At 55.8% G+C, this 17,799-nt stretch overlaps 2 protein-coding genes and 1 long non-coding RNA gene across 13 annotated transcripts in view; 1 reads left to right on the top strand and 2 right to left on the bottom strand.

Moving 5' to 3' along the window:
• Positions 1–3,038, bottom strand: part of LOC128335414 (diacylglycerol kinase delta-like) — a 56,259-nt gene extending 53,221 nt beyond the window's left edge. For 3 of the 6 annotated variants that reach the window (XM_053273601.1, XM_053273603.1, XM_053273604.1), the window contains exons 1-2: positions 2,793–3,037; positions 2,141–2,366 (exon numbers count right to left, since the gene is read on the bottom strand). In XM_053273601.1, the coding sequence (XP_053129576.1) occupies positions 2,141–2,338 (198 nt within the window). In that variant the 5' untranslated portion in view covers positions 2,339–2,366; positions 2,793–3,037. Of the gene's footprint in view, positions 1–2,140; positions 2,385–2,792 lie in introns of those variants that run through there. The other 3 variants (XM_053273602.1, XM_053273606.1, XM_053273607.1) reach the window with 2 other exon arrangements.
• On the top strand, positions 2,491–16,641 carry LOC128335415 (uncharacterized). The gene is made up of 4 exons (XR_008311608.1): positions 2,491–2,907; positions 9,758–9,811; positions 9,922–12,650; positions 15,947–16,641. It is a non-coding gene; the product is annotated as an uncharacterized LOC128335415 (long non-coding RNA).
• SHROOM4 (shroom family member 4) overlaps positions 10,298–17,799 on the bottom strand; it is a 34,775-nt gene continuing 27,273 nt past the window's right edge. For all 6 annotated transcript variants that reach the window (XM_053273595.1, XM_053273596.1, XM_053273597.1 and 3 more), the window contains 2 exons: positions 16,054–16,326; positions 10,298–14,151 (listed from right to left, as the gene is read on the bottom strand). In XM_053273595.1, the coding sequence (XP_053129570.1) occupies positions 13,882–14,151; positions 16,054–16,326 (543 nt within the window). In that variant the 3' untranslated portion in view covers positions 10,298–13,881. The remainder of the gene's footprint in view (positions 14,152–16,053; positions 16,327–17,799) is intronic.

The raw sequence follows: 17,799 nt of genomic DNA, 5'->3' as shown, positions 1-17,799 counted from the left end.
ATGAGACTGACGGTCTTTCTGCCCACCTGGCCTCTGATTTTGGAGCAAAGCAGCCCCCCTTCGCTCCAAAGCTCTGCACCCATTGGGAACAACAATTAATTCCCAGATCCTGCACGCAGTCCAGAGCAAGTGTGCATCCTGCACGAAGACGGATGCTCTGGAAGGCCGCTAATGTGATCAGAAAAATGACAAGCCTGAAACGCTCTTAGCAAATTAAAAGAAGAGCTCAGTCTGTTCCAAGGCTCTGTGCCTGATTCCTGGCCAGCTTGCCTGGCATATTCCAATATTGCTCCCCACACACCACTCCTTTGCAGCACGCCTGAGCAGTGCCCGGTTTTCTAAGTCTCATCTGTCAATTGGCAGCAGGCTGTGCTGCCGCCGCCCCCCCCACCCCCGCATGGCAAGGCCCCACTTTCTCCAGCCTGAGCCAGAAGCCCACTCAGCAGCAGCAGCAGCAACCATGGCTTCAGGGCCAAGAGCAGGCACCAGCATTTCCAGAACAAAGCATCTTCCCAGCTGGGGAATCGCGTGGGCCCTGGAGGATGGCATCGGAAGCTCTTGTCATTGCTAGCCCAGCAAGCCAAGCTGCAGAGGCTGCTTTTGCTCACATAAACATCTCATCATTTGTCATGACACTGGCTGTCTCAAGGCTGCTACAAACCTTCAGCCAGGGATGGATTTCAGGGAACACTCGTCAGCTAATTGTTGTAATAGCTCAGAATTGGATTTAAAAATAAATAAATACCTATTACCTCCAAAAAACCATAAAACATCTTTCCCAGCTGCTTTTCTCCCTGTCAGGTCCCTGGCTCTTGCATTCTTCCAGTGCGTCTCACCAGGCTTCATGGGATTCCTGCAGTCCCCTCACTTAGCTACATAGGTGAGAGTGCAGAGGCCTTTGCTACTGAGGAATAATTCCAAAATCATGTGTGTCTTTTAAGTCTCAGAGGAATGCCCTCAAAAGGCATGGTTCTGGGACACAAGATACATGCAGAATCTGCAGGGCAGATTGGCATCTGACTCTCCACATGTGGCTGGGTTCCTGCAAAATCCCACCTGGATTTTGATGCCCTTCGCCATGGAGGGGGAATTTTGGATCAAACCCAGTTCTCCAACCCAGCTCACTGAAATCCAGAACAGGCCTGTTGCTCTGGAATTCAGCAGCAATGGAGGTAGAGAAGAACAATCCCGAAGCCATTCCCAATCCAGTCTTGCTGTTAGACATTTTGTGTTTGATTTTACTGAGTGACTCAAAACTCACTTTGGGAGAACTGGGAGTGAACACAGCCCAGGAAATGTGGATCTATGTAACTAGCAGGGGCTCATTCCTTCCTTGATGAAGATCTCTGTGGAGATATTCACATTTGGGAGCAGAGCTCGGAGTAACAGGTCTTTGCTGCTGGGAGGACTCTGCTCCAAAATGGCAATCCACACCAATCCTTCACCAAATACGGTCAAGACGTTTCAAAGCCCAGCAGGGCAGAACAGAAGGGAAACCGGGAGCCGTATGGCCAGTCAAGGGCAAGACGCCTTGCTTTAAATGCACAAAGAGGACCCCCTAGCAAGTCCACCATGGGTCCTCTGAGCCCTGCATCCTGCCTTCAGCCATGCCCAGTTCTGGATACTTGCAGAGAAACACAGAAATCCAACAGGGCGCTCCACCCAGCCATGCTGACACCTGTTGCGGGACACCTGGCCCTGACTCCCTCTTCTTAATTCCTAAAAGTGGACGGATTGCCTCTTTAGGGCTGGATGATGCCCCCACAGTGGAGTCAACAGGCACAATCTGGACACTTGCCTCTTAACTGCGTTGGCTGCTGCCTCTGCAAGGTGTCCGAGTGGCCGCCTGGCAGAGCCTGCTGCTGGCATCACCGGCTTGCCAGGAAGCCCGTCTGGGGACAGGTGGCAGCCCACAGCTCCACACACCCCGTCCTTTACAGCCCACAGACCCTAACTCTCCTTGTTTGGGGTGCAAAGGGGGCAATGTTGTTTCTGATGAGCCATCAACCCCAAAGAACCCCACACAAGGGATCGGACCCTGGGGGACAACGCTGGGCAAGGAGCGGGGGGGGGGCGGCGCGCACCACCACGTGGCCGAGAGAATGCAATGGGTCCCGATCCTCCTCCTCCTCGCCCTCACCTTGGTCCTCATCTGGCCAGAAGTAGAGACTTTCCGGATGAGCCGGTGGGAGCCGCCCTCCTGCTCGCCTTCGCTGTCTGAGGACTCGTCCCCAACCGCCTCGCCGCCCGGGGTCAGCCTGTCCAGGTCTAGGGAGGAGACCGACTCGCGGCCCTTGCGCAGGAACAGCTCCCCCGGGGGCGCCAGCTTCTCGGCCATCTTCGGCTGCCGTCTAGGGGGTGCTCACCTGCGAGAAGGAGGGAGAAGGCGGGTGGGCTCCAGAGCAGCTCCGCGGGCGGGGGCCTCGGGCATCCTCCGGGGGAGGGGTCAGCTCAGCTCGCCCCAGGCGGCAGCCCCGCCCGCCTGCCTCTCCGCTTGCGTAAGGGCGCTCTCTCTAGGCTGCTTCCTCCTTTTCGCCCTCGGATCGTAAACGCTCCGCAGCACTCACTCAGCCGGGGCCAGCGCAAGCCATCCCGCTCGGAGCCCCCGCCCGGGTTTCCAGCCTGCGGCGGGGGGGGACCTTGCCGCGGAGAACCCCGCCTGCCTCCCCCGCGAAGCACCTCGGCCAGCAGGTGGGTGTCGGGGGCGGGAGCTAGCTGGCTGGCTGCCTCCGGCTCAGCCCCCCGGGCCGCCGCCGCCGCCCACCCCCTCTGCAGCAGGCGCCGCGACCTACCTCGCAAGCAGCCAAGCCGCGTCCGGGAGGCAGGAGGAATGGCTGCCCGCTGCCGGCTTGTAGACTCCGCCGCCGCCGCTCTCTCAGGCAGCGCCGCCGGTTAGCGCGCCAGCCGGTGGGTCTTTGGCTTCTGTCTCCGCGCGTCGCAGCTCAGCGGAGCTCCCGGGCACGTGTTGCGTCTTCATCGGCCTCTGCTCGGCGCTCCGCCGCCCGCCCCCCAGCAGCACTGCAGTGCCGCCCCCCTCTTGCTCGCGCTCGCTCGTTCTCGCCACCCCCCCCCCGCCGCAAACAGCTAACAATAGCGAGAGCGGAGCTCCCCTCCCAATTACCACCACGCGCCCGCCCCCCTGCCCAGCAGGCTCTTCTCAGACGGGGCGGGGGTGGCCCCGTGGCAGGGTCCTGAAGAAGAGGGGCTGCAAGTGCGAAGAAGGCCCCCCCCCGTGCCCTTGCTTGGCACGCTTCTTAGGGGTCCGGGCACACAGCCCCAGCCCGCGCCTCCTGGCGTGGCAGCAACAAGCGCTTCGCCCTGAAGGCACTTGGACGCCTCCCCTTCGCTCATCGGGAAGAAAAGTGACAGAGGGTGGCGGTCAGAGTCTGGTCACTCAGACCCACAAAGCTGGGTGGTCATTCTGGGCAGGAAGAGCCCGGGGCGGGAGCGCCTCTCTCTCCTGTCCTGCCTGCAGGCTGGCCATTCGTCAGGTGCTCTACCTGACGAATGGCCAGCCTGCAGGCAGGACAGGAGAGAAAGGCGCAACCCAAGTTGCCTTCCTTGGCGCCCTCGTGGCTTCTCACTCAGGACCAGCAGCTACTGTTTAAACCGTTTGGGTGGCAGCGGGAGCTTCGATCTCACAGGTGCACCCCCAAGTATCTATCAACTCCCCTGGAAAAAGCTCCAACTCCTGCTGCTATGCCCCACAAGCATGGCAAAGCTAGATTAGGGGCAGGCAGCCACTGAGGGCAGGAAAGCATTAAAGAGCTGATCTGAGAGTGAAGAAGAGGACAGCTGTACTTAACTAGAGCAAACAGGGCATTGGAAAGAGAAGCCTCCTTGGTCCCCTGTGCCACTGGGCTCACCTCTGAACCCCCTTTTCATTTCTTGTTACCCCTTCCATGGCTTTGATGCACGGCCTGCATGCGATGTATTGCTGCTCCATGAGATGGTATATGGGCACGCTCAGTCCCAGATCACGGGTGTGCCTCCAGCTCCACACCTCCCTATTTCCCCCATTATCTCCCTCCATGGGAGAGAGGGGAGAACACGCCCCCTCTCCCCTAGCTATGCCCCCTGGGAGACCCCCACAGAATGGGGAGGGGCTGGGCCCAGTCCCAGCATATCTGGCCTCTATAAAACAATGTGCAAGCCGGATCACAGCAGGTGGTGAATGGACTAGGAAGCTGGACCAGCCACTGCTCCTCTTGGTGGTTACTCCGAGAGACCCAGGGTCCTGGGCACTGTCCCCTCTCCAAGGGCAGTGTTAGGCTGCCCAGAACATTGCAAGCTCTGCATGAAGGCCAGCCAGCAGAGATTTAACTAGCCACAGTAGCCACCAGGCCTAGGCACAGCTGCACCCTCCCAAGCCCCACTGGAAAGTGACAGAAACCACCCCAGAGAGTTTGGTGTCTGAGGCAGGAAGTGCAGAGAGCTGCCCTCCCCTCACCAAAGGTAAAGATCTCATTTCCCATTGGTGGACCCTTTAAGGGGCCCCTCCCCAACGCTGCCAACTAAGAGGAGTCATCTCAGCTAGCCCAGTTGTAGGCCTGGCCCTCAAAGGGGCTTCTCTTTTGCCCGTCAAAGGGGCCATCTACCCAGTCAGGCCACTGGTCCATCTAGCTCAATAGTGTCTACACTGACTGGCAGCGGCTTCTCCAAGGTTGCAGGCAGGAATCTCTCTCAGCCCTATCTTGGAGAAGCCAGGGAGAGAACTTGAAACCTTAGGCTCTTCCCAGAGCGGCTCCATCCCCTGAGGGGGATATCTTGCAGTGCTCACACATCAAGTCTCCCATTCATATGCAACCAAGGCAGACCCTGCTTAGCTATGGGGACAAGTCATGCTTGCTACCACAAGACCAGCTCTCCTTAGACCAGTTCTCCTTCTCCAAGACTGCAGTCAGGAATCTCTCTCAGCCCTATCTTTGAGATGCTGCCAGGGAGGGAACTTGGAACCTTCTGCTCTTCCCAGAGCGGCTCCATCCCGAGGGGAATATCTCACAGTGCTCACCCATCTAGCCTCCCATTCAAATGCAACCAGGGTGGACCCTACTTAGCAAAGGGGACAATTCATGCTTGCTACCACAGATTGGTGCAGCAGGGAAATAACTTGCCTAGGGAGCAAGAGGTTGCTGGTTCAAATCCCTGCTGGTATGAAACACCTATATCAAGCAGCAGCAATATAGGAAGATGCTGAGAGGCATCATCTCATCCTGCACGGGAGATGGCAATGGTCAACCCCTCCTGTATTCTACCAAAGACAACCACAGGGCTCTGTGGTTGCCGGGAGTCGACACCAAATCGACGGCACAACTTTACCACAGATTGTGCTGGGTTATTCTGTTGTGCAGTGCAAGTCCATAAGGTCCAGACTGAACTCCTAAGTAGTGGGGCTCCCTTGGTTTTCATCTGCTGTTCTAACACTAACCTCCTAGCTTCTGATGTGGTTTGGGAGAGTCCGAACTCCACTTAATTCATCATTTGCCTCTGTGCTGTTTTAAAGCCGAGAGAGAGATCCTGGACCCCAGTGCAGCTGCCACTGTGATGGGTGAGTTGGTGCTGAAGAAGAGGCACAAATGCGTCTTGAAGTGCATTGTGTGGTCATGTCCTTCAACTGGCAGAAGATCAAGTTACTGCTTTACTCAACGTCGTATTTTCCCAAATAAGGCAACTCCGTATTTAAGACAGGTTAAATACAGGTTATACTGTATATAGTTGAAAGGGAGAGGACGGGGAATTTAAGACGACCCCTTGATTTCTAATGTCAAAGAACTTGGAAAAAACAGTCTGGGATCCAGATGGATACAATATGAGAGTCTGCGTGGACAGCACTGGGTTCAAAAGGCCTGAGTGGGTTTCTGAACTGCAAAAGTCAGCTTCCTTGCCGTCCAGACTCAGTTCTCTAGGTTGTGAAATGGGAGCAATTTCTTCCTTCCTGGGCTATTGGGTGGAGGTGAAAAAACAATAAAGCATTTTGCTTACTATAGAGAGAGATAAACGATAACTGGCAACACAGTTGGGAAAACAAAGTGAAGAGGCAGGGGAAAAGCCAAGAGGGGAAGGGAAGGGAAGACTGAGGCAGACAGGGCTGTGGGGGCTCTTGACCAAAAGCATGAATTGCAGGAGAAACAGACCAGCCCCACCCATCCTGTGACAATATCTAACAGAATTACCTGTGAATACTAGAGGCAGAGATGAAGACTGTTAAGGTAAAGTAAAGTGTGATGTCGACTCCTGGCAACCACAGAGCCCTGTGGTTGGTAGAATACAGGAGGGGTTTCCCATTACCGCCTCCCATGCAGTATGAGATGATGCCTTTCAGCATCTTCCTATCTTGCTGCTGCCCGATATAGGTGTTTCCCCATATTCCGGGAAACACACCAGGTATTTGAACTGGCAACCTCTTGCTCGCTAGGCAAGTCATTTCCCCACTGCACCATTAGGTGGCTCTTTAAGACGGTTAGGGGGTGCCTGTTTGGAAGATGTGGGTGCCCAGATGCATCCTTCTCCAACGTGGAGGGAGGCTGGAGGGCAGAGCCTCCTGTGAGCACCTTGGCCTTAGCAGGAAGCGTTCCTGATGGGGCAAGTGTATCCTCTTTGCTGGTCTTGTGGTAGCAAGCATGACTTGTCCCCCTAGCTAAGCAGGGTCTGCCCTGGTTGCATATGAAGGGGAGACTAGAAGTGTGAGCACTGGAAGATATTCTCCTCAGGGGATGGAGCCACTCGGGGAAGAGCAGAAGGTTTCTAGTTCCCTCTCTGGCAGCATCTCCAAGAGAGGGCTGAGAGAGACTCCTGCCTGCAACGTCGGAGAAGCTGCTGCCAGTCTGTGAAGACAATACTGAGCTAGATAGACCGTAGAATGGTCTGACTCAGTATATGGCAGCTTCCTAGGTTCTATGTTCCTCTTTCCTTCAGGTGGAGCGTTTGCAAGCGAACTGGGTTGACCACCCACCCCACATCCCGGCCCTCTGCCCCCTTTGCCTGGAGAAGGCACTTTGCAAGGAAGGCAGGGGGCACCCCTTAGAGAGGCTGCTCCCTCCAGCAGGCCGGCTCCTGACCTCACCCTTGCTAGGCGACAAAAGCGGCCCACCTCCTGTGCTGGGCACCACATTGCCCCCACCCACCCCCATGCTGCTGCTGTGGCAAAGCGCTGCCCACAGTAAGGCCCCCGCAGGCTGAGTGTGTGGGAGACTGATCAGGTTTGCCAGTCACTGCTGCTGCTGGGTTTATTATTCACGTTGGGTGGCACTGCTAGGCAGTCCAAGGGGCCCTTGGGGGTGGGCGTGAGGTGGGAGGGGGAACAGCCGGCATTGGGGTCTGGAATTAGAAAGCAGCCCCCCCGCCTTCACAGGGATTGCCTAGCCCCCAAACAAGGCCCAGGAATGAGACCCCTGCAGGCAGCATCTCCCCAGCTTAAATCAGTGCTGCTCGCCTTCCCACCACTTGTGAAACCTTCGCTGGTCTCCAGCATGATGGCGGAGGAGGACGTGAGCCCAGCGGCTGAGAGAACTGACGTGGCCCAGAAAGAGCAAAGCTAGCCTTGGGCACAAATCGGGGGGGGGGCTTCAACCTCCCACCCAGCTCTTAATAGAACTGTGGTAAAGATTTCCGAGAAAACTGGGTGGTTGTTGCTGGCAGGCTTTGGGGTTGCTGGTTTGGGGACTGCCATCTTTAGGGGCTGGTGGGCTGTTCCTGTATTTTTATGATGTTGTTTAGGATGAAGCGATGTCTTCATTTTTCTTGTTAGCCAGCTTAGGTTGCATAAGCAGGATATTAATGAGTTAAAATAAATGCTAAATGTTTTATAGCAACTAGGTTGTATTGCTTAGAACAGGGTTTCTTAACCTTGGGCCCCCAGATGTTTTTGGACTACAAATCCCATCATCCTCAGCCACAAAGGCCATATCGTGGTATAGTGGTTAGAGTGCTGAACTAGGACCAGGGAGACCCAAGTTCAAATCCCCATTCAGCCATGAGACTTGCTGGGTGACTCTGGGCCAGTCACTTCTCTCTCAGCCTAACCTACTTCACAGGGTTGTTGTGAGGAGGAACTCAAGTATGCTCTGAGCTCCTTGGGAAAAGAGCAGCATATAAAATGTAAAAAATAAAATAATATCATCTGGGGGTGATGGGAGTTGTAGTCCAACAACATCTTGGGGCCCAAGGTTAAGAAACCCTGGCTTAGAATTTAGATTTGGATCTTGAAAAGGTTTTCTTCCCAATTCTGCCCCAAATGGCCAAGACTTAAAACATACAAATAATGCAAGAGAAGCTCAAAGGTGCTTTTAGGATCACAGGGGCTGGAAATGAGGACTTGGCTTGATTTTCAGTATTTTTTTAAATCTCACCTTCTTCCAGTCTTGAATAGCTTACAACAATCCATAAAGGACATCTCTTTAAAATGACTTGGACTCAGCCTTCTAAAGCAGGGATTCTGAAACTTGGGTTCCCAGCAGTGTCCCCTCTAACAGGGATTCCCAGATGTTGACTACAACTCCCAGAATCCCCAGTTGCAATGGCTTGTTTGGGGATTATGGGAGTTGTAGTCCACACCCTGTTCATCTGGGAATCTCTGTTGGAGGGAACACTGGTTCTCAGATGCTGTCAGACTACAACTCCCACCATCTTCAGCCATCGTGGCAAGGGATGATGGGAGTTGTAGTTTTGACAGCAGCCAGGGAGGGAACCCCTGTACTAATCAACCTGCCCAGACAGAGGCCTTTCATCAAGTCCCCCCCACACACACCTTTAGAAGTGAGGCAGGTAATGGTGGGGGGTTGTGGCAGCCTGGAGGCTCACTTGAAACCTGTTCCATTGGACACACTGAGCATAGGAAACCCCCCCCACACACACACACACCTGGCAACACAGTCCATGTGAACATGCAGAGGATTCAGCTGCCTGCCTTTCTCCATTATTTGAACCAGCTTTGAAATGGTTGTGGCCTACCCTGCTCAGTTTCCTGGCACTGATGCTGCAAGGATTAAGGCACTCCAGGAACCCTTTTTGGGCTGAAGAGCCAGGCAGAAGCGATTAAAAAAAAAAATCAATTCAAATTCACGCAAGAAAATGCAAGTGTTCGACCGTAGATTTAAATTTCCAGTGGTCACCATCCTTCTTGTGCAAATGCAATTGTGCAAAGATGGAACCTGAAGCACACACGCTCTCTCTGCATGCGTGTGTGTGTAGAGCAGCAGTGGTGAATGCCAGCTCCAGCTGCACAGGCCTGTTCCACAGCAAGGCTCCCTGCCTTTCAGAGCTGTGTAGGCGATGGCAGCACTGCAGGGGCTGAGACAAGGCCCTTAGGCCATGACAAACGGCACGCAGCTCTTAAAGGGAGAAGCCCCATCATAAAGGCTGTTCACCTCTGCAGTCTTGCTTATTTAACTCCAATTAAAAGGCACACACTGAACAAGAAGAATGCTTTGCTTCACTGCAGTCTTATCGGTTTGCCGAAGGGGCGGGGTGGGGCGGGGGCGGGCCCGCCCTGTCCGAATGCCCCTTTGGTTCTTGGGGCTAGGGAAGACGCTTGCACTAGCCAGTGGGTCCCAATCTGGGCTCCCCAGCTGTTGTAGAACTACAACTGCCATCATCCCCAGCCGCAACAAATTGTGGCTAGGAGGGATGGGAGCTGTAGTCCAACAGCTTGGGAACCCCTCTGCTGGCTAATGGGCACTCAGAGCAAAACACGTCAGCTGCTGGTCAAAACTGGCTTTGCTTCTGGATCTTTTATTGGGGCCCCTCTCTCCTTTCTTAGGCCTGTGAAACCAGATGGGAGGCTTCTGTCCCCCCCCAAAAAGACTTTGTCATGGTGAGTCACCCTCTCCTCAGAAGCGCCAAAAGGACCAGGCGATCATGCCATAATTGCAGTCATCATGTGAGTATCACGGTCCTCTGAAGTCACCCTTCTCCTGTGTGTAGGTGTCAGCGCTGATGCTGCGGCAGGGCTGGAGCGCCCCCTGCTGGCCGCCTGCTCCCACAGAGACACAGACGGGGAAGCCAACTTCTAAAGCCGCCGGGAGTCAGAGCCTTGGTCCGTCCAGGCAGAGAGAGGCTTGCTCCCAGCCCAGCTCCACAAGGGCTCTTTAAAACAGATGGCGAGGCTCGATCCTGCGGTGTTCTGCATGCAAGTGCCACCGAGCGAGGGGCCGTGCCTCATTTTGCAGAGCACCAGGGAAGCCGAAACACTCACACGCGGAGCTCTTCTCCAAGCCCTTCCACGGCCCCAAGGGGCTGCCGTGGCATTTTGCCTTCTTTGTCTCCGCCGCACAAGTGACCACACAGGACCCAGAGCCGCTCAACTTTAGCACCATTTTAATGCAGCGTGCAACTCTGCCCCCTTCCCAAGGCACAAGCGGCCAACAGCCGTGTGGCAAGAGGCACCTTTGGCCATGCAAGGGAGAAGCCCTGGCTGCAGCAGTGCTGGGCAGCAACCGCGGATTTCTTTAGTGTGTGGGAAGCAGAAAATTAGACCCAGCCCTACACAGCATTTAATAACATAGCAACATACAGAGCCGGCACTTAAGGCTATGTCTGTACTGGGGGGGGGGGCCTGGGGGCTGACCTGGGCAGTAGGCAATAGCTTGGAGTGGCAAGATGTGCGGGGAGGGAGCGGTGGACAGGCTTGCAAACACAGGCGGAGTGCATCTATGTGTAGGGAACTTCAAATACACCCACTTCCACGTTAAACAGAACTCTTCAGCAACCAGCTCTTCCTTCCCATGTCATGAAGAGAGTCCCATGTAATGTGAAAATCTGCATTTTCCAACAACCCAAGCAGCGATCTAGAGAGTAACAGTTTATTGTGCCTGCAGCCAATGGGAGCAGTAGTTCAGCCACAGGTTGAGAGATCCCCTGGACTAGAGAAAGTCTGACTTGCCCATTTTTATACGGACACGAATATATTAATATACATAGTCATCATATCCGTATTCCCCCTTTTTTATTCTACCTGGGGAGGGTGGGGGGTTCCACAGACAGACAAAAGGCCAAACCTGGGGCCCAGATGGTGATGGACTACAGCTCCCATCTCCCCCAGCTCAAAGGCCATTGTGGCTGGGGAAGATGGGAGTTGGAGTGCAACTACATCGGAGGACCCAAGTTTGAGGAAACCCTGCCAGGAGGCAAGTTCTCCACCGACTCGGAGGTCATGCTGGATCCAACCTTTCCTGCAGGACCGGTGGACACCAGACCCACACCTCTGTCAAAAGACATCAACCAAGGGGTGAAAGCCAAGTAAGGATGTAGGAAGTGTGGGTGGAGAGCAGAAAAGCCCGGCTGCCTGCATTTCTGCCGTGCAACAGAAGGCTGTGGAGGGAGTATCCTATTGCAAAAGCAACAAAACAGAGCTGGCTGGGGATTTTGGGATGCCCGCCACTGGAAAACAATAGGGCTGCTCCCCCTGGAGAGTCTGCTCAATCACATGCAGACGCCAGGAATGTGGCCCCCCCCCCAGAGCCTCCCCCGCATACAACAGAGCAGGAAGTTGTTCCCAAATGTCTTCTGCTCCGACCTCACGCAGGCCTTGCAATAAGAGGGAGCTTCTGCCTGGATGTGCCCAAAAGGCGTCTTGGGCCCATTTTGACTGCGATGTGCAGAGTTAGCAAGGGCTCTCTACCTGCACATGGCAAGAGGCACAGCTGAGGATGCTCACTGCCATGTTGGGAGACGAATGGGTGGGTGGGGGGAGAGACGTGAGCTGCATCAAGCCACAGTGGTGGGGTGGTCGAGGCTCCCCAGACCGGCTCTTTCCACCGGCTAGGAGTGTCTCATCTTAACAAGTGTGTGTTAAGGGGGGGGGGTGTGCGCCAAAGAAGGCGCAGCTCCGCCGCCCAGGTTAACCACGCAGCTCTACCGGATGAATGGCCAGCCTGCAGGCAGCACGGGACAGGAGGGAGAGGAGCAAGCGCAGCTCCAGGAAGCAGAGGCAGCTGTGCCTCCTACGGCACCCCCCTCCCCTCCCCACTCATCCGAACGGGTTGGCTCTTGCCCTGGTGAAGCATCAAGCCCCCCCCCCCCCCCCCGACATCAGAGGCCAGGCTGGGAGAGCAGCCCTGAAGCAGAGGGCACGGAGTCGAGGGCTCCTCTCCTCCCTTGTCTTGCTGCCACCCGCGAGGGGCAGCCCCATTCCCAGCCCTTTGCAGGAGAGAGTGTGGAACCGCTGAGGGCAACCCAGCATTGAGGGGGTTACACACAGCCCGGCCTTCCGACATTGTTCCCAACACAATGGGGAGGAAGAGGATGTCGGGGCCCAGAATATCGGTGGCTGAGTGCCAGCACATTCCTTTGGCCACACGTGCGGGGGGGGGAATTGGGGGGGAGAGAGCGAGCAGCCGTTAACTCCCGAGGCCCCACACTGAGCCCAGGCGCTCCCCACCCACCCTCCGGGCTTCTATGTGGGGGAAAGAGTAGCCAGCCCGTGCAGGCCGAGTTGCCTGCGGCACGCCAGGCAAGGGAGGGCTCAGCAAGTGGCAGTCCCCAGTGGCACACAGACAGCAGCCAGCCAGGCCTCCTGAAGAATGCCTCCCCCAAGGAGAGGCTAGCAGACCATGTGCCCAGCCCAGGGCCCCCCAAGTGACAGGGCTGCACTTCCAGCTGGACCTCCGGACAAGAGACCCCCACCCCAGACACGTTGGCTTCTGCCTGGACGGGTAAGCAAGCCTTTTGGAAAAGGGGGCCCCCGGCCCAAGTGCCAGGGCCTTCCCAGTACTGTGGGTGGGCTCTAGCCCTACTCTCCCTTTTGTGGGTCTGTGTGTGGGAGGTGGGAGGGGGCAAGGACCAGGCCCACGGCTGGCACAAGAGGGGTCCTGCCTCTGCCTGATGGGGACGTGGTTGTGTTTCTGGGGCTGGAAGTGCCCGTGAGCTGGAGGGCTGCTTGAAGGTGCTCCACGGCGCTTGGGACTGCAGCCCCCCCCCAACACCTCCACAAGGCAAGTGAGCCATGTGCATTTGCCACGTGTCCAGGAGGATGCACTACACACCATTCTGAAACTTTCCCCCTACATGGAAGTGTGGGAAATGAGTAATGGCAGGGCTGAAGCAACTGAAGCACTCCCCAGAGAGAGAGGCGGGGGGGGGAGGGAGGGGCTCCTTCCCAGTTCCTGCACTGGGAAGGGCAATGCTGGAGCAAGCTACCGCAAGAGGCTTCCCAGGAGGGAACGGGAGAAGCGCCCGGACCCACCACCAGCACCCCTGTGGTTTCTACGCCTAGTTGGACTCTGTAGAGCCTCCCTGCTTGGATCGGGAGAAATTGCTCCCCGGGGGCAATCCGGGAAAGGCCCAGCGTCCGCTCTGGTTGCTGCAGGTAAGGCAAGCTTCCGCCAGGCAAGGAGATGCCACCGAGGCCCAGGCCAGCAGGTGGAAGGATGCCCCTCCGCCATCCCCACCAGCCAGCAGAATTCCTCACTTAAGTTAAGAGGGGAGCAACTGTGAAACGAAGGGAGGAGAATAAATAAAAAGAGGGGGAGAAACAGGATGCCCCAAGCCACACAAGGTGCACAGGGGCCCACTGCCTGAGTGGGGGGGGGGTCCTCTGCTGGGGGCAGGCAGGCTGCCTGCCAGTGAGGGCACAGCCAGCCCCCTTCTGGAGGAGAGGATCCCCCCCCCACAAAAATCTTCTGACAAGCAGAGAAAGCTTTGGTTACACCATCATTCCAGCGTGGCCCCAGGAATCCCAGCACCACGGTCCTGAGCATCCTGGGGGGCGGGGGGGAAGCACTTTGGTGAGCCCATCTGGGGGAAGACGGGGAGGCTGCCGTCTCGGGCAAGACATCAGGACCCTGAGGGCAGGAAGGCACCAGGCGGCAAGTGCAAAGCTGGGCCCGCTCCAAAGGGAAGGCTTGGCCCATGGAGGGCGCCAGCCCCGGGCAGAGGCCGCCTGGCCTAGCAGTCTGTGGGGTGGCGGCGCAGACTCTCCCGCAGGCAGCGCAGCTGCTCCTCGCCCAGCTTGACCTTGTCGTCCAGCTGCCGCTGCTGGATAGCCAGCGCCGACTTCATGCGCACAAAGTGCTGGTAGTCCTGCAGCTGCTCGCTGGGCAGGCAGTGCGACACGCTGGCGAAGACCAGGCGCTCTCGCCGGGCCACGTGCTCCTGCAGCTCCTTGGCGTCCTCCAGCTGCACCGTCAACTGCCGCTTCTTCTCCAGCAGGGCCAGCTTGCCGGGCGGGGAGAAAAGGGAAAAGCAAGCGGGTGAAGCGCAGGAGGAGCAGCAGCCCAAGGCCCCTCTCGCCCGGGCAGCCGGGCCTCTGGGGCAAGATCCCCCCAGAAAGAGGCACTGTGGGCGGCACAGCACAAGCAGCTCCATCCCTGGGGGCAGCAGCTCAGGACCAGCCCTGCATCAGCAGCGCGGAAATCCCAGCCTGGAAGCTCCCTTTCCCCACCACAGCAGCAGTTCCCTCTCACAGGGATTCCCAGAGGTTGTTGACGACAACTCCCACAATCCCCAGCCAAAGGCCGCCGCAGTTGCCGTCAACCACATCTGGGAATCCCTGTGAGAGGGAAGAGTGTCGCCCTCCATCTCTGCTCAGGACCGTGGTGTGCTCTGTTGGGCTGCGCACTGCGCACTCCAGCAGGACAAACCAGAGCTGCCACTGCACACAGCCGAGCTGGCAAAGTCAGAGGGCCGCTGCTGTGGCAGGCAGGCGCCACACTCTGGGCCAGCTGCCATGGGGAAAGGTGGGAATTCCCACACAGCTGCTGCTTCTCTCCACAACCCCGTCCCGGGCCATGCACCCCACTCGGGACAGCCCCGAGCACAAGCCTAGCCCCATGGCCTGAACAAGGAGAGGGGCTTCTCCTCTGCCTTCCTAAAATGTTGGAAGATCACCTCCCTTGGGGCGAATAGCAAAAGGCACACTTCAAAGTGACACATTTTTGCATCCAGGAAAGCAGGATTCTGTAGTTCGATATACACACACACTATGAAAATATATTAGGCCAGTCTACATAATTTCCGGTAAGTTTCCAGACAAAATGCAGAGTGCTGATTATAACCAATAAAGCCCTAAACAGCTTAGGCCCTGGGTATTTAAGAGAACGTCTTCTTCATTATGAGCAACATCACCCTTTGAGTTAATCCAGAGAGGTTTGTCTCAAGTTTCCCACCGGCTCATCCAGTGACCACATGGGGACGGGCCTTCTCTGTTGCTGCCTCAAGACTGTGGAATGCGCTTCCTACTGAAATACGAGCTTTCCCATCTCTGACAACTTTTAAAAAGCACTTGAAGACTTACTTCTTCACCCAAGCTTTTTAATCTGACTTTGATTTTAATTTTTTTAAAGATTTCCTATGTTCAAACTTGTTTTATGTAGCTGTAAACCGTTCAGAGACTAAAGTTTGGGCAGTTTACAAATTTGATGATCAAATAAATAAGTAAATCTATTCCAGTTCTGTTATCATGTCATAGAAAACCATCCATGTCCTCAGTGCTTTATAAAAGAATGAAAGGAAAGGTCTCTGCCTCCAGGGGCATGAAGTCTAGAAACCACCTCAAGCGAGACACCAGACAAAAAGCGGAGGGAAATTAAGGAGGGGAGTGAAACAGGGATTAGAATATGTGATTGCAGTTTCACCTTGCAGATGTTTTGCCTTTTCTCTTCATACAGCGCATAATTAATCTATGGAATTCTTTGCCATGGGATGTGGTGATGTCCACCAGCTTGCATGGCTTTAAAAGGGGCTTAGACAAATTCATTGAGGGCAGGTCTATCAATGGCTACTGGTCTGGTGGCTGTGGGCCATCTCCAGCCTCAGAGGCACGATGCTTCTCAATACTAGTTGCAGGGGAGCAACAGCAGGAGAGGGGGCATGCACAGACCTCTTGCCTGTGGGCTCCCCAGAGGCATCTGGTGGGCCAGTGTGTGAAACAGGATGCTGGACTAGATGGGCCTTGGGCCTGATACAGCAGGGCTGTTCTTATGTTCATGACCAAATTCTGCTGCTCATGCAGGTGTTAAAAGGAGGCCCAAATGAAGGCATCAAAGAAGAGAACATCGCAAAGAGGCCCTCCAAACGAGTGTTCCACAGCCTCCACTCCTTCTGCCCCACCTGACATACCTTCTCCTCCTCCGGAGCATCCGAGTCCAGACCCCCAAGGGCATTCTCCACCCGGGCCAGCCGCCCTGAGAGAGACAGCAGCAGGTTGACCACCTTGTCCAGGTCTCCAATGAAGAGGCGGAATTTCTCAAACTCGTGGGGCTTGCAAACCCCCTTGACGTGGTTCTCCACTTCCTTGCCCAGCGCCACGTTAGCGCCCATGTCGTCCTGCAGGCCTCGCTGCGCCTCCCGCAGCACCACCAGCTTCTGGCTGATGCTCTCGATCAGTTGCACCTGGAAAGGGGAGAGAGACATCGTGGCCAAAATGCAGCTAGCAAGGGCTGGGGAGGGGGAGCCCCCTTCCAAGGGCGTTTTAAACATCGACACCCAGCTGTGCCATTCTGGGAGTGGCAATTCTGTAACTGAGCTGAGCTGTCTGTCCTCTCCCCAAAACCACAGGATTTCTTTTTCTTTTTCCGGGGGGAGCCATCAGAAGCCACAGTGACTTCCATTCATTTCGAACATGCAGGACATATAGCCGCCCCCACCTGAAAGCAGGTTGAGCTGCTCTTTGTGCATCCGATGGGACACTTAAAACATATACAAATATGTTTTGTATGTTTCTTATGTTCTTATCGGCTACGAGTCGGAGGGCTGTGGGCCACCTCCAGCCTCAAAGGCAGGATGTCTCTGAATACCAGTTGCAGGGGAGTAACAGCAGGAGAGAGAGAGCATGCCCTCAACTCCTGCCTGTGGCTTCCAGCGGCATCTGGTGGGCCACTGTGCGAAACACGATGCTGGACTAGATGGGCTTCCTTGGGCCTGATCCAAGAGGACTTTTCTTATGTTTTATTTGTATGTGCCGGGTATACAAGACTCTCCTTCAGACTAGGATGGAACCTCAAAGAAGGTTTGAAGGATGCTAAAGAATCCAAGAAAGGAGGCAGGGGCTGAGCTGCATTAGGGGGGGAAATATTAGGGGGGGAAATATTAGGGGGGGAAATATTTCAACTGCCAACGTTAGGGGAAAACCACCACCAGATGATGAGACCGATTTGCTCCCATTCCAGTCAAGGCCTCTGAAACTTGTTCTAGCTTCTCTCAGCCCGGCAAAAGCTGGATTTTTCAGCTGGCATATTAGATGGCCCCATCCTTTTGCCTTCTCTCCCTCCCTCTCTCTCACACCCCACCCCTTGAGGGACCCCAAGTGGAACCAACGTGGGCGTTTCACACCCAACCAGGGAGCCATATTTCCCTGTCAGATGCAGGAACAGCAGAAGCTGCAAAAAGCTGCAGGGGAGCAAAGGGATGTGAGTGACGCCAAGGAGTGAAAAGCGACCCAGGAGGCTTCAAGCCACAGAGCTTGCTCTAACTCAGCTCAAGGCAACCCCCTTCCCTCTAGGAGGGATGAGCCAGGACCGGTCCGGAGGCCATTCTGAAGGCCTCCGGACCGGTCCGGACATGAGGGCGGTCCGGCAGTCCGGCACTGGTGTGGGGGGCTCTTTAAGGGTGTACTTACCCCACCCCCTGCACTGCGTTTCCCCTGCCAGCGCGTTCATTTTGAAAAGCTTTTGGGGTGGCAGGATATGTGCACACGTGCAAAAGGCTTTTTGAAGCCTTTTGCCAACAACTGGGGGAAGGGGCGGCAGGGAGGTATCCTGCCGCCCCAAAGGCTTTTCAAAATGAATGCGCCAGCGGCGGCGGGGTGTGTGTGCAAGTACACTCTCCCCCGCCCTTAAAGAGCCCCCCACACCAGTGCTGGACCGC

Source organism: Hemicordylus capensis, chromosome 11 (genome assembly GCF_027244095.1).
Source record: "Hemicordylus capensis ecotype Gifberg chromosome 11, rHemCap1.1.pri, whole genome shotgun sequence".
Taxonomy (NCBI): domain Eukaryota; kingdom Metazoa; phylum Chordata; class Lepidosauria; order Squamata; family Cordylidae; genus Hemicordylus; species Hemicordylus capensis.
Note: the sequence above shows the minus strand (reverse complement) of the source record. Positions and strands in the feature narration are given on the sequence as shown.